Source organism: Mustelus asterias, chromosome 13 (genome assembly GCF_964213995.1).
Source record: "Mustelus asterias chromosome 13, sMusAst1.hap1.1, whole genome shotgun sequence".
NCBI classification, from domain to species: Eukaryota; Metazoa; Chordata; class Chondrichthyes; order Carcharhiniformes; family Triakidae; genus Mustelus; species Mustelus asterias.
This window is the reverse complement of record NC_135813.1, coordinates 103,552,889-103,568,203: the sequence shown is the minus strand read 5'-3', so window position 1 is coordinate 103,568,203 and position 15,315 is coordinate 103,552,889. Positions and strand designations below refer to the sequence as shown.

Sequence of the window (15,315 nt, the reverse complement as noted above, 5' to 3'; positions counted from 1 at the left end):
AAAGCTATGAATCCAATTTGTCTTCACTGGGTATGACAGATCCAAAGTTATCTATCCCCTTTTTCCAAACATACAAGATTTACTATAATTTACGCACTATTGTATAATGAAATAAACACACTAAGCTCTTTACACCAGTGAGTCATCTTAAATGGAGTTGTTGACTTAAACAAAGCAGCTTTCAGTTACTCTCCTGCAATGTAACCTATGAGTCAGATCAAAACCTGTCCTAGGAGCTTTTTCTCCAAACTATCACTTTAAGAATGTTTCTCTCTTGATGCCCATGACCAGAGGGAAGGCTGAGGTCCAGAGAATGCTGCAGAGTGAACAAGGGACCAGGGCCCCGCAGCACAATGGGGTTGAAGTTGGTCTCGAGTTCTAATGCGGAACAGTGAATTGACAGCTCATTGCTACCTGGATTAAATAGGATGTTACCATTTTGAGTAGATATTTGGAAACTGCAGCTGAAAAGGTTACGGTTGACCTGATGGAATGCCTCAGAATTATGATGGGGTAAATATTTATTAATTGGTTCCACTGTTTAAGTGAGCCAATTTATTTTTTATTCATTCATGGGACATGGGCATCAGTGGCTGCTCTTGGAGGGCAGTTGAGAGTCAACCACATTGCTGTGACTCTGGAATCAAATGTGGGCCAGACCACGTAAGGACGGCAGATTTCTTTCCCTAAATGACATTAGTGAACCAGATGGGATTTTCCGACAATTGACAATGGTTTCGTGGTCATCCGTAGATTCTTAATTCTAGATTATTTGTTTTGGATTGAATTCAAATTCCATCTTCTGCCGTGGCGGGATTCGAACACTGGTCCCCAGAACATTAGCTGAGTTTCTGGATTAATCGTCTAGCAATAATACCACTAGGCCACCGCCTCGTCATATCACGATAATCGCCATCTGCGGGGGTTCTCCCATTCTCCCGTTATAACTTCAGCAGGAGAACAGGAGAAACTGCACAGTAGGTTACGAATGCACTTTCACCTCGATTTCTACCAACTTTCAGTTACAGCAGGATATCGGGAGACCCCAGTAAAGAGTATTGTCCACTGATCAGAAAAGGGAATTAGTGAAGAGGCAAGAAAACAAATCTTTATGCAGAAGGAGAAGAAGTGTGACATTGGGCCTAATTTTACCATAACGGGCACGAAAACATGGTAAAGTTGGGCGTGAGGCCATTAACGCGAACCGTGCCCGCGTCAGCACAGATGCCCACTTTACCAAGGCCCGAAAATGGCCGCGATCCGAATCACGCCCAAAATGGGCGCAATGGCGATTTAAATGCATTTGCATGCATTTAAATTGAATTAATAGGCTGCACGCCCAACTTTACCAGCATTTCCCCCTTTACCATCGCGTTCACGCATCTAGATTCAGCGCGAAACAGACATACTCGGCAAAGGTCTGTTTTGGGCGCTCCAGCTTCTGAAGGGGTGAGTTCAGAGCTTCCAAAGGCTCTCTGACTCAGATCGGTGGTGGAGAGAGGGAGGGAGAAGGGAGGCCTGATCATTTTCTGGTGGGGGAGGAGGAGGCCAGATCGATGTCTGGTGGGGGGAGGGGAGAGAAGGGAGGCCAGATTATAGTCTGGAGGGAGGGGGGGGGTGGGAGGGGGGAGGCCAGAGCGTTGTCTGGTGGGGGGGGGGGGGGGGGGAGACATAGGCAGGGGGGTCCACTGCCACTCTGCGGGCGATCGGTGTGGGGGGAAGTGGGGGCAGAGGGTCGCGATCGGTCTGGGTAGCGGGGGGGGGTGGATAAGTGGGAAAGTTATATTGCAGGGGTGGGGGTGATGTTGTGGGGACCATCGCCCCCGGGCCGCTTTATCTGTTTTTTGCGTCCCAGGAGCGATGTGACAGGGACACGATTTTCAATTTTCTTTCCTCACTGCACATGCGCAGTTCAGAGCTCCTATCGTTTCAGCCCCGCCCACAGCGCAATTCCGACTCGCGATTTTTTTTCAGGCTAAGTGCTAATGGAGGCGCCTGAAAGCAGATTTCCAAATCAGATCTGAATTGCGCCCAGATTCAGCACTTAGAATGAAAATGGTAAAATCGGGCCCATTGTGTGGCATGAGTCTCATTGAAGAGGAGTCCATCTGTACTTGGATAGTGGCTTGAAATAAAGGTTATTAAAGGGTATGAGGAGTGAGCAGAAGGTGGATCATGTGGAGAAAAGTACTGGCGCTGACTTCATGGGTGAATATGCTATAATATTCTATGAAATTCATGAAATCAGAGAATATTATAGCACGTTCACAACTCAGGTTAATGCTTTTCATTATTTTGTGCAGTGTTATTAATGTTCTTGCAGTTTAAGCTAAATTTAAAGTAACTTGTCAGGCCTGTCCTATATTAGAACTTGCTAAAATAGATCCAACATTAGACAAAGCATGTTGCCCTCTGGTGGCAAGCCAATATTTGATCAGCCACAGAAATAGCAATAAATCTATGTTTTGTGACTCAGTGGGCAGAATTTTCAATTTTTCGAGGAGGCGGGCTTGGCCACAATTCCCCATCACCAGCTGGCGTGCCAGTTTACTAACAATTATGCTGCCCCAGACCACTTTGAGAAATAACAGTTAGAGGCAGGGGGTTCACGACAAAAGGCCCCCACTCCCCAGCCACTCCCCAGCCACTCCCGACATTTTGATAAGTACCCTACGGAATGGTTCCCCCTCCAAAGTAGCGATCGGTAACTGTGGTCCATATAAGTTTCACCTTTATTAAAAAGTCTTCAGAGGGCAGTGCTATTTTGAGGCACCCTCTCTCTTGCCTACAGCGGCTGCTCCTTACTCTACAGTGGGATCTCTCGGGGCTGGGGAGCCACTTATTGGCTTTCCTGCCAGTACTCCACCCTTAATTGAAAGACCGTAAAAATTGTGTTGGGCCTTGGGTGCTGAAGTGATGGGAGGGGTCAGCAACGTGGAATCCGGACCCCAAAATTAAAATTCAGCCTTTCACCTCATGTGTTCCGTTATATGAAGAAGTCTTGAGGAAAATTGTATGAGAAGATGTCCAGGGTGCTACTTGGACGTTAGGTGGCAGACATTCTTCAATTTGATTTGTTTTATTATTGTCACCTGTATTAGCGTACAGTGAAAAGTATTGTTTCTTGCGCGCTATACAGACAAAACATACCGTCATAGAGTACATCGGGGAGAAGGAAAGGAGAGGGTGCTGAATATAGTGTTACAGCCATAGCTAGGGTGTAGAGAAAGATCAGCTTAACATAAGGTAGGTCCATTCAAAAGTCTGATGGCAGCAGGGAAGAAGCTGTTCTTGAGTCGGTTGGTACGTGACCTCAGACTTTTGTAAATTTTTCTCCAACGGAAGAAGGTGGAAGAGAGTATGTCCGGGGTGCATGGGGTCCTTGATGATGCCGGCTGCTTTTCCGAGGCAGTGGGAAGTATAGACAGAGTCAATGGATGGGAGACTGGTTTGCATGATTCTGCAGATGATGTCCTGCTCTGTTTCCATAACATTGGCAGAGAATTATAAGCCCGAGAGAAACAGCATAAACATCAATTTACACCATTTCTCCAGGAGGTCTGCTGAAGTAGCAGTGGTAAGATGGATGCTTGTGACAACTCTACCTTTTTATGTCTCTATAATTGTTCAGTCTTAATGACTCAGTTGGCAAGTTTACTCGGTAAACCCAGTTTCAATCCAATGCTTGTGCTGAGGTAGTTGACCCCAGCTGTTGTAAAACGCCTCTTGCTAGTAGAAAAACTCGAGTAGATTTTTTTGTTTTGCTGCTCACTGCCGCCCACTGATGACTTTGGAATCGTGTGTCAGCACCTGCTGTCTGGAGCTGTAATGAAGTAAGATGTCATGGGTAAGGAACAAAGAAATCTCAAGGGGCCAAAGAATGCATTTGCTGTTTTCACAATCTTCACAACAGATATGTGGTTGAGATTTTTGTTCAGCTGAAAAATAATGCTCCAAATCTTGTTGTCTGTAATAGTGATGATATTTTCTTTGCTATAGGTGATTCCGTCTTGTCAAATACCTTCACAGATACAGTTGTAACTGGTGTGCGTGGACCTCCTGGAGCACCTGGGCCTGTGGGACCTGTTGGTAAGTTTTACACCGAGGAGAGTTAACTTTAGATTTTGTTTTATTGAGAAATTCGCCGTTACTGAGAACTTATATCACCTAATCCATCATTGTCCCGATATTAAACATTATGGGGTGTTGTTGTAATGTTAGTGGTCAAGATTTATTTCACGCTGCCTCAAGTCTCTGATGCTGGCTATATCTTTCAGTGGATGTTTGCCACTTGCCCACAGGTAAACCTTAAGACTGAAGGAGGATGGTCATCTAGATTATAGAATCATAGAATCCCTACAGTGCAGAAGGAGGCCATTGGCCCATCGAGTCTGCACTGACCACAATCCCACCCAGGCCCTATTCCCGTAACCCCACATATTTAACCTGCTATCTCCCTGACACTAGGGTCAATTAAGCATGGCTAATCCACCTAACTGGCACATCTTTGAACTGTGGGAGGGAACCGGAGCACCCGGAGGAAACCCACGCAGACATGGAGAGACAGTGACCAAAGGCCAGAATTGAACTTGGGTCCCTGCCGCTGTGAGGGAGCAGTGCTAACCAATGTGCCACCCTAAGCAATACTTGTACATTTTCCAATGGCCCACTTAGCTAGAAGGACCTAGGGCTGGAGGTTTTTATCTACCAATGCATGAGGGGTGAAAAGAGAAGACATATAACATTGGAGAGGAAAAGAAAAAAATGTAATAGCAACCTCTTGTGGCCAATTGTGTGTGTGTGTGTGTGTGTGTATGTATAGCAAACCAGAATAAACCAGTTGTCAGTGGAATACTTCAAACTCCATGTCCTACACATAATCTCATTTCTGTCCTGCAAAGTTAGCACTGTGGATGTACCTACACCACATGGACTGCAGCGATTCAAGAAGGTAGCTCACTACCTTCTGAAAGGCAATTAGAGGTGGGTAATAATTTCTGGCTCAGCCAGCAAGGCCCACATCCTGTAAATGTTTTTTTAAAAATCAGCCTGGTGTCTAGGTGGGATTATAAATCTTCCCTAGCCAAACAAATTTAGATTGGAGAATCTTCTAGCAAACCAGTAGAGGAACTGAGTTTGTTTTTGCTGAGAAACAGTTTTTAAAATCTTATCTTACAGAAAACGCTGTTTGCATACATGTGTGGACAAAACTTTGATGATTCCTGCATCAACAAGTGTTTTTGGGCGACTGAAAGAGTATAGCCGTGACATGGGGCAGGGTTTTATGGTCTTGCTTGGGTGAGACCGGAAATTCCCTTCCAAGGTCAACGGAGATTTCTGTTGTCGGACCCTCGCCCGTGCTGATTCAGTGGCGGGCAATTTGGTAGAGTTCTGGCCCTAGCATCTTCTGGTACGAGGGTGGAATGCCTAGCGATATGCATCACTGCTAATAATATCCTCGGTGTTCCTGATGATCCAGCTGTTAGTCAGTTAGTAGGGGAAAGGGAAAGAGTGATATTTCTGACTGAAACAGGCCCAGAAGTGTACGAAACACCTGAGAATCTGCTCGCCTCTGCTGAGCCAAAAAGGATGCCCACCCAAAGTGATTTTGAAGAATTTCAAGAGAGAGCATTGTGGGACAGATGTGTGTGCTGTTGCTAAAAGTGAATGCATTTGCAATAAGTTGTTGATATTGTCAAAGTTAACCGCTGACACAAATTGCCAGACAGTATTGTCTGGGGATATGGCGAGTGAAGTCAAAGTTAACTGCCGGCCATCCGCTGAAGTAGAGAAGCTGAGTAAGCCGAAGGCCCTGACAAAGTTAATTAACAGTGGCAGAGGTACTAAAAGGTCCTGTTACCGTGGGCCAACATTGGGCACAGAGTTGTCCATTTCTGAGTGCGACAGCGGCAAGTAGAAGAGTCACCTTACCAAGGCACTTTGAAAGAGTGTCACAGGGAAAATGTTTGCTGGAGGAAACAACAGTCACTGCACGTGGTTGTCGAGTCGAACAGCACCAAGTTGACAAGATCCAAAGCACCAGAATGTCCAGTGGAAACTCACAAGACACCGTAGTCCAAGTGGCATTGGATGGAGCTCCAGTAAACATGGAGGTCAACATACGTGGATTTGTCAGCCTGACTCCTGATTGCTACACCATCAGATGTTGAGTATGCATCAGCTGGAGAAATCAGACATAGAATTCTAAAGGCTGCAAAATCCTAGTGACATCAGGATTGACACCGGAATAGCACAACTTTACATTCTTGTATGCATCTGAATTCCGATTCACTGGAAAGATCGAGAAAAAAATTGGGTTGAACAAATTTTGCAACTTTTTATAGAAAAATATACTTATGCTTGACTCCTGTTTTTTTAGCCCTTGTGAATAGCAGCAAATGCTGGCCGTGGCAGTAATGCCCTCATAAATGATAACTGTGTCATACTTGTGAAATAAACCCGATTGTGCGGTTCTGTGGGCAAGTACTTGGAGAGAGGAGCAGAAATCCAGCAGCCCCGGTATCGAACCCATCCAGTACAGGTGGGTTAAAGGCAGGGAGGCAAGACAGAAAGGAGGCCCATGGCATGTCCATGGTGTCCACTTTGTGCTTCATCAAATTTGGGTGAGACGTGAAGAACATTGGGCAGAATTTTAACTCGTTCGAATTTCACCCACTTGCACAGGGTTAAAATTGGGCTGGATCGAACCCTCTGCTGCAAAGGGTTTGAAGGTAGGGGCACGATAAATCCATAGTCTACATGCCCGCCCTGCCCTCACTGCCACTATACCAGTGACAGGAGTGGCACAGACAGGCTGCCCACGAGTGGATCAATTGAAACGCCTACGTGGGCGGTTAATGCCCACCTAAGGGTCTCACTGTGCCAGCCATTAACTGGGAAAGCGGGAGAGTTTTTTAAGTTTTAAGTTTATTAGTGTCATAAGTAGGCTTACATTAACACTGCAATGAAGTTACTGTGAAAATCCCTTCGTCACCACGCTCTTGCGCCTGTTCGGGTACACTGAGAGAGAATTTAGCATGGTCAATGCACCTAACTAGCACGTCTTTCTGACTGTGGGAGGAAACCCACACAGACATGGGGAGAACGTGCAAACTCCTCACACGTCATGACTCAAGCAGGGAATCAAACCCGGGTCCCTGGCGTTGTGAGGCAGCGGTGCTAACCGCTGTGCCACTGTGCTGCCCATCCCACGTATAACAGTCAGCCAACGGTTTCCCAGTGTGGGGTATTAGTGGGCAGGCTGTCCCTCATTAAGCGAGGGACAATTCAGTCAATTACTGTGCCCATCAGAGCACTCCCCCTGCCCCTTCCCCCCATTGTGTAACCTCCCCCCATCCAGTTGTCTTATCCCCATGTCTTTTCAACTGCTAGCCCCCATCTGCCTTGCCAACGCTAACAAAGGTCCAATCCATTACAGCTTGCCCAAATGCAGTACCAGCAGTGACCACTGCTCCCACTGGCATTATTGGTACATTGAGGACTGCTAGTGTCTAATTGGCTGGCAGCTTGCCGAGGCGGGACTTTCTGTCCCATCTCCAGCCTGGTAATGGGGCATCCCTGATTTTTGTAACGTGGGTTAGTGGGAACCACGGCACATCATTTAATTCAGCCTGTTGTTTCCGATTTGCTCCTTCTCTGAGATACCTGTCATCATTATCTGTTGGTTAATAATCAGAAGGATTTGAATAAAGTCAACATTGACACAGTATTTTGTTGAAACCTTTTAGGTTCACCTGGTCAACAAGGACCAATTGGACCACCTGGACCTCCCGGAAAAGATGTAAGTCTAGCAATAATGGAGTGTAAATGATTCATGCGATTTTAATAGGGAAAAGCATTCAAATTTTGCAGTACACCCATTTGTGTCCACATGAGTACGTATCATTTTCTTTGGTGTTCTTATCAGCTTTACTTGCAGATACATAAAATATCATTGGAGCCGAATTCCACTTTTGAAGGGATTTTGACTGAATGAATCGGAAGCTATCAATTTCACACCCAATGCCATAATGAGAGAAATGTGGGTTACTGTGCAAATACTGAAACCTCACTTTTCTAAACATAACACATTTTATTTTGAACAGGGATTGACTGGTCGGCCAGGCTTGCCAGGGCTAGATGGGCCTAAGGGTGAAAAAGGAGACAGAGTAAGTTGCAAACTTGTATATGAGGTTGGAATTGAACATATCTGATACATAAGAATGTTAGAATGACCTATGAGGCGACAATGTAGTTTAGTTTTATCTACTTCTGTGAAATGGGAATTACAGAAGCAAATACCATAAACAGTTCATAGAATAGAGTAGAATCCCTAACAGTGCAGAAGGAGCCATTCAGCCCATCGCATCTACACCGACCACAATCCCATCTAGACCCTATCCCCATGACCCCATGCACATACCCTAGCTAGTCCCCCTAACACTAAGGGGCAATTTGGCATGGCCAATCCACCTAACCTGCACATGTTTGGACTGTGGGAGGAAACCGGAGCACCCGGAGGAAACCCATGCAGACAGTGACCCAAACCTGGAATCGAACCCGCGTCCCTGGCGCTGTGGAGCAGCAGTGCTAACCACTGTGCCACCATGCCGCCCAGTTCATGATGAATATTGTGTAAGGCGGGATTGCAATGAGGTAAAATTTGTCAGGCCTAATGGTTTATCCAAACCTCAATTTCCCATGATTCTGCATTATTTCTTGACGATCCCCCACCATTGGTTCCACTCTTGCCCATCTGATTGTAGACAAGAATCTCTAAGAATTACATCTCTTCCCACACCCCCACCATCACTTGTGGAGTGCCACGCAGATCTTCCTTGGCCCACGCTCTTATTTAATTTCCATGCTAGCCATTGGCAAGTCATTCACAAACAGCTTCCACAGTGATTTCATGACCAAGAAATCTGATCTTAACTCACCCAAAACATCACCTCAGGTCAAAGCTCTGCAATCCTGTCACATCAATCATGAATGATGTGAAAAGCTGTGCATTAAAAAAAAAGGAGGAAGCACCATGAACATCCTCAATATTAATAATGATGGAGCCCAGGACACGAGTGTTAAAGGTGAAGCTAAAGCATCTTCAGCCAGCAGTGCTGAGTGGATGATCCATCTATGCCTCAGCTCCCCAGCATCATAGATGTCAAGTTTAGAGCCAATTCTGATCACTCCACTTGATATCAAGAAACTGCTGAGTGCACTGGATGCCACATGAGATTGCATGGAACAAATGGAATTATTAAAAGCTAAGTGTCTCGGTAACTTTGTGGCTGTAGTGCTGAAGACTTCTGCTCCAAAGCTAGCCACGCCCTAACCATGCTATTTCAGTACATCTACAAAATTGACACCTACCGACAAAATGAGATATTGTCCAGGTATGTCCTGTCCATAAAGAGCAGGCAAAATCCAATCCAGCCCCATCAGTCTACAGTTAATCATTAGCAAAGTAATGGATGGCATGGCGACATTGCTGTCAATGTCGCTTATCCATCAGCAATCGGTACTACAGATGCCAAGGCTTCTTCAGCAGCATCTCCATAACTCGTGCCCATGGAAACACCATCACCTTCAAACGTCATCTCCAACCATCACCTCCTTCCTCTCCTGAGGAAGGAGCAGCGCTCCGAAAGCTCCTGATTCCAAATAAACCGGTTAGACTTTAACCTGGTGTTGTGAGACTTCTTACTGTGCCCACTCCAGTCCAACACCGGCATCTCCACATCCAAACATCGTCACTGTTATTTCACTGCCCTTAGGTAGGCAGTTCCAGGGTTTTTTCCCATCTCCATTGGGGGGGGTGGGGGGTGGTGAAACTTCACAAAAGAGCCTCAAGGGTGACTAAGCATAGACAATAAATGTTGCTTTAGTAAGGGTGTCTACATCCCAAAGAATCCAACTTTAAAAAGTAAAGGCCTGTGAACAAAATTAATGAAAACCCTTGTAAAATCTTAAAAGCTAATTGCTGTTTTGAATGCTGAAGCGACAACAATTAGCAAATGTTAGCCAAAAATGAAGCCCTTTCATGTAAATCTTGAGGCAACAGCCTGTTGCTGGCTTGTGTCAGCTTTGTGGGCCATATTTGTAACAAGTGTTGTCGACAGCAGAAGGCCCAAGTCTTCATCTGACACAGACCCAGTTCCTGCAGAGACACTTCTCCACAGCAGTTGACCAACATAATGCCAGCAAACGCGATTTAATAGAAACCCTACAGTGCAGAAGGAGGCCATTTGGCCCATTGAGTCTGTACCAACAACAATCCCTCCCCAGGCCCTATCCCCACAACCCCACACATTTACCTCGCTAATCCCTGTAACCCACACATCCTGGGACACTAAGGGGCAATTTAGCATGGCCAATCAACCTAACCTGCACATCTTTGGACCGTGGGAGGAAACCGGAGCACCGGAGGAAACCCACGCAGATACGGGGAGAATGTGCAAACTCCACACAGACAGTGACCCGAGGCCTGGAATTGAACCCGGGTCCCTGAAGCTGTGAGGCAGCAGTGCTAACCACTGTGCCACCGTGCTGCCCGTAGGATCTTGGGTGAGTGCAGCCAATTGCTGGCTGGTTATCAGCCCACTGTGTCTTCCTCCAGCAGTGCACTGTGAAGCATGATTTGTGGCTGCAGGGTTTCTGTAGAATCACCCGGTTCTGTATCATTTAAATACTCCAGTTAAAAATCCTGCCAGGAGCTTCACATGTTTCTGGGATTGAAAACCAGACATTTTCGGTGCCACGCGTTGCCATAAATCTGTTAAGCACGGATTGCAAAGAAAAAAGATGCAGTCTCCCATTTCTTGTAAAGAAACTTCCAGTCCAAAAAGTTGAGTAAGCTTTTCTCTTTCTCGTCAAATAGTCACGTGTTTCCAAGGCTAATTTGTGCCATCTGGTGTTTCAGGAGTTCATTTTAAAAGTACAAATAGTAACTCCGTAGCTGTTTGTTTAATGGCTGCAGTAGTAAAATTTCCGTTTTTAAACTCGATTAGGGCCTATCTGGATATCCTGGAGAAAGAGGTCTCCGAGGAGAAACAGTAAGTGATGCTACCGGTTTTCACACATCTCAAGTTTTCATGACTGAATTAATGTGCTTATTTCAACTTATATTTTGATCCAGTGAATGGATTCTAGACATGTCGAGTTGTAACGATTCTGTTAGCTGAAACAAATGTGGGCAAAATTTCTTCTCACCTAAAGAAAGGGCACATGGAGGGGAACAGTCCTGGTACCGGGTTGGAAAGGCTCGAGATGCACTCAGTTGCGCTCATTGTCATTGAAGAAGTGAACTGCAGATTTCTGGTGAATGTGAGAAGGTGGCGGCGACTGGAAAGGAGGATGAGGGAACTGAGAAAGGTGAGGGGAGTGATGGGAGAGGGCAGTGTCCAGGAGAGCGGGGCAGCCACAAGGCAGGACACCGGTGGCCAGGTCACCTGCTTGCCTTTTTAAAGTTTGAAACCCTCCCCCACTCAAGTCAATGTTTAGGTGAGGAGTTTTAATGACCTTGGGGTGAATAGTCCAGCTGTTCATGCTGGTGAGGTTTTCTGGTCTCACTGCAGTGAACAGAGATTTGGCTGAGTGCCAAATTCACCGTCGTTGCTGCGGCGGCGGCCAGGTTTGAACGATCGGAAAATTCTGGTCTTTGGCCGGAATTTTCTGACTATTCACGCCAGCAGGCTTTCCCACCCCGCTGCAGTGAACACTGCAGTGGGTGGCACAGTGGCACAGTGGTTGGGCAGCACGGTGGCACAATGGTGAGCACTGCTGCCTCACAGCTCCAGGGACCCGGGTTCAATTCCCGACTTGGGTCACTGTGTGGAGTTTGCACGTTTTCCCCGTGTCCGTGTGTATTTCCTCTGGGTGCTCCGGTTTCCTCCCACAGTCCAAAGATGTGCGAGTTAGGTGGATTGGCCATGCTAAATTGCCCCTTAGTGTAAGGGGGACTAGCTGGGGTAAATACATTGGGTTATGGGGATAGGACCTGGGTGGAATTGTGGTTGGTGCAGACTCGATGGGCTGAGTGGCCTCTTTCTGCACTGTAGGATTCTCTGATCCTAGATTTGGCTTATTGCCAAATTCTCCATCTTCGCTGCAGCGGGAGCGTGACATGAATGGACGGTAAGGTCACACCCCCGATCTTTTTAGTAGCGGCTTGCTTTAAAGGGTTGCCTGTTAGGCCACTCATAGGTCTGCTCTTTTTAATGCCGTGACCCCCAGTGCTGGATGCCTCAGGGCAAACCAGTATCACACAGTGGGTTTCAAGCAGGTCAAAGTATTCGATACAGTGTGTATCAGTGGCCTTCAAACATCTCGAGTGCTTTTAACTCATGCTGAATGACTGTAACAATGGAATCTCCCTCTGCGTCTGGCCACTGTTGTAGAATGATCACTGGAAACAAGTGTGTGCGTTAGCCAAAAACTGTCAATGTTGTCGGAATATGCACCCGGACAGCTTTTGAGAAACAAAGCTTATTGTTGATGGTTCCATCATTAAAGTTAATGGTTGGAATTCTCCAGCCCCGCCTGCCACCGGTGGCATCTTCCAGTCCTGCCAAAATCAATTAACTTTTGGCTGGCTCACCACATCTGCTGTACGTGAGCTCACCATGGGGGTGCTGGGAAATCCCGCCCGATGACTCGGTCTGTCAGTTTTCATTCTATAACATCAGTCTGACAGGAATCTACAAACAAAATCTCCACGGCCCTTAAAGGATCGATGAATTGGGTAAATTGGAATGAAGATCATGTGGGCTCTAAAACTGGAGGACAATCTAATGTTTTGGGTAACTGCTCAGGCAACAAGAGTAAGAATAAAAGAACAAAGAACAATACAGCACAGGAACAGGCCCTTCGGCCCTCCAAGCCCGTGCCGCTCCTTGGTCCAAACTAGACCATTCTTTTGTATCCCTCCATTCCCACTCCTTTCATATGGCTATCTAGATAAGTCTTAAACGTTCCCAGTGTGTCCGCCTCCACCACCTTGCCTGGCAGCGCATTCCAGGCCCCCACCACCCTCTGTGTAAAATATGTCCTTCTGATATCTGTGTTAAACCTCCCCCCCTTCACCTTGAACCTATGACCCCTCGTGAACGTCACCACCGACCTGGGGAAAAGCTTCCCACCGTTCACCCTATCTATGCCTTTCATAATTTTATACACCTCTATTAAGTCTCTCCTCATCCTCCGTCTTTCCAAGGAGAACAACCCCAATTTACCCAATCTCTCCTCATAACTAAGCCCCTCCATACCAGGCAAGATCCTGGTAAACCTCTTCTGTACTCTCTCCAAAGCCTCCATGTCCTTCTGGTAGTGTGGCAACCAGAACTGGACGCAGTATTCCAAATGCGGCCGAACCAACGTTCTATACATCTGCAACATCAGACCCCAACTTTTATACTCTATGCCCCGTCCTATAAAGGCAAGCATACCATATGCCTTCTTCACCACCTTCTCCACCTCTGACGTCACCTTCAAGGATCTGTGGACTTGCACACCCAGGTCCCTCTGCGTATCTACACCCTTTATGGTTCTGCCATTTATCGTATAGCTCCTCCCTACATTATTTCTACCAAAATGCATCACTTCACATTTATCAGGATTGAACTCCATCTGCCATTTCTTTGCCCAAATTTCCAGCCTATCTATATGGCCGCCATTTTCTTTTGGCAGCCTTGTACTCGGCGCGATCTTACCAGCCGTTCACTTGCCACTGCGAGCGAGGACAGAGAACTTGGCGCTCAGTCAAATCTCCATTCACTGCAGTGGGACCAGGAAAATGCCGGTGTGAATGGCCAGAAAATTCTACCCAAACCTTTTTAAAATTTTGCATATTTATTTATTATTTGCATTGTAAGAAAAGGTCAATGGGTTGATTAAAGTTTATTCCTTTTTGTAGATGATCTCCTCCCATTCTGGTATTCAATCTCAATTTAACTCATGAACAAACTCGGCTCCTTTCTCCTTCCTGTTCCTGAAATTGTTTTTTTTTTGTTTCCTCTTTTTTTATCTCTGTCAGATCGAGCTGAGAGATACCAATGTTAGGCAACTGAATACATGTTTCCACTCTTTTGCACCCGAACATTCTCAGGTGCATGCGTAACATGGGTTGGATGGAAAGATTTTCCTACTGTGCACCAACACTGCCTTTGTGCCTCAGCCCCGAACTCGGAAAAATGCACTCGTGTGACATTTCCATTTCCCACTATTCATTCCAATTCCGCTATTCATTCCGAACAGCTCAGCACCCTGTCTGACTGAGTGCTTGAACTTAATTCATTCAGAGCTCTTTCAAAAGGCACAAGATTGTGTTTCCTCTGGATTGCTGTGTTAAGCGGGCAAGGAAGGATATGTTGACAGATGCAGCACGGTAGAAGGAGGTTCACATGGAGCATGCGCACAGACAGCACAATAACACTGACCTTGGGTTGAATGGTCTGTTTCTGTGTTGCGAATCCTACGTAATGTGTAATCCTACCTGGCATTGTGCATCTCCCCCTTCCTAGAATAAGCTATTTAATTGAGGTAGTGCAGTAATTTTCTTCCATCTGCCGATGAGTGTTACCAGATACTGTCATAAATTTCCACTTCTTTTCCTGTCTTTTCTCTTACATTGTGCAATTTCTTTTCAGAAACACTACTTCTTTATTGCTTGTGGTATCTTCCTCCTCCAAGGTTCTATTCTTGCAGCGTTCCATTGCCATCTCTGTAACATTATCCCATTGTCTTCCTCCGTTCACCTGCTGCTCAAATTCTCATTCGTGTCTAAGGGGAGAATTTTCCTGTCCTGGCCAGGAATCGCGGGGGGGGGGGGGTGGGGGGGGCTGGTTTCGGGGCGAGCGCGGCTGGAAAATCACGCCCTATGTTTTTCGGATGGGTTGTTATGGATGGGGCATAGGGAGTGTGTGTGTGTGGGGGGGGGGAAGGCTGGAGGGATGTTTCATGTTTTAATCTTTATTTTTAAACTTTGGACAATGTGCCAGAGTCCCAGGGCAGATCTTCCGCCCAGCCCACCTCTGCACCCGGCATCCTCCTCGGTTATTCCCAGGTCGCCCGCCCCAACTTTTAATCCAGCCCGATGTGAAGGCTGCCTTATTTGAAGGTCGGGTTCGTGTCCGGTCTCTGCACACTCGACCCGGGAGCGAAAATCTGAGCCACGGAGTACAAAATCATTTGGCCATTTATAAAACACTGATTTGACCTCAGCTGGAGTATTGTGTCCAATTCTGGGCACTGCAGTTTAGAAAAGATGCAGTTTCAGATAAAGCTCGGCACAACATCGTGGGCCAAAGGGCCTGTTCT

General features: G+C 46.4%; 1 protein-coding gene across 2 annotated transcripts in view; it reads left to right on the top strand.

The window, feature by feature from the left end:
• Positions 1-15,315, top strand: part of emid1 (EMI domain containing 1) — a 369,825-nt gene that overhangs the window by 332,884 nt on the left and 21,626 nt on the right. For both annotated transcript variants that reach the window (XM_078227412.1, XM_078227413.1), the window contains exons 9-12: positions 4,000-4,089; positions 7,749-7,801; positions 8,106-8,168; positions 11,010-11,054. In XM_078227412.1, coding sequence (XP_078083538.1) covers positions 4,000-4,089; positions 7,749-7,801; positions 8,106-8,168; positions 11,010-11,054 — 251 coding nt within the window. The remainder of the gene's footprint in view (positions 1-3,999; positions 4,090-7,748; positions 7,802-8,105; positions 8,169-11,009; positions 11,055-15,315) is intronic.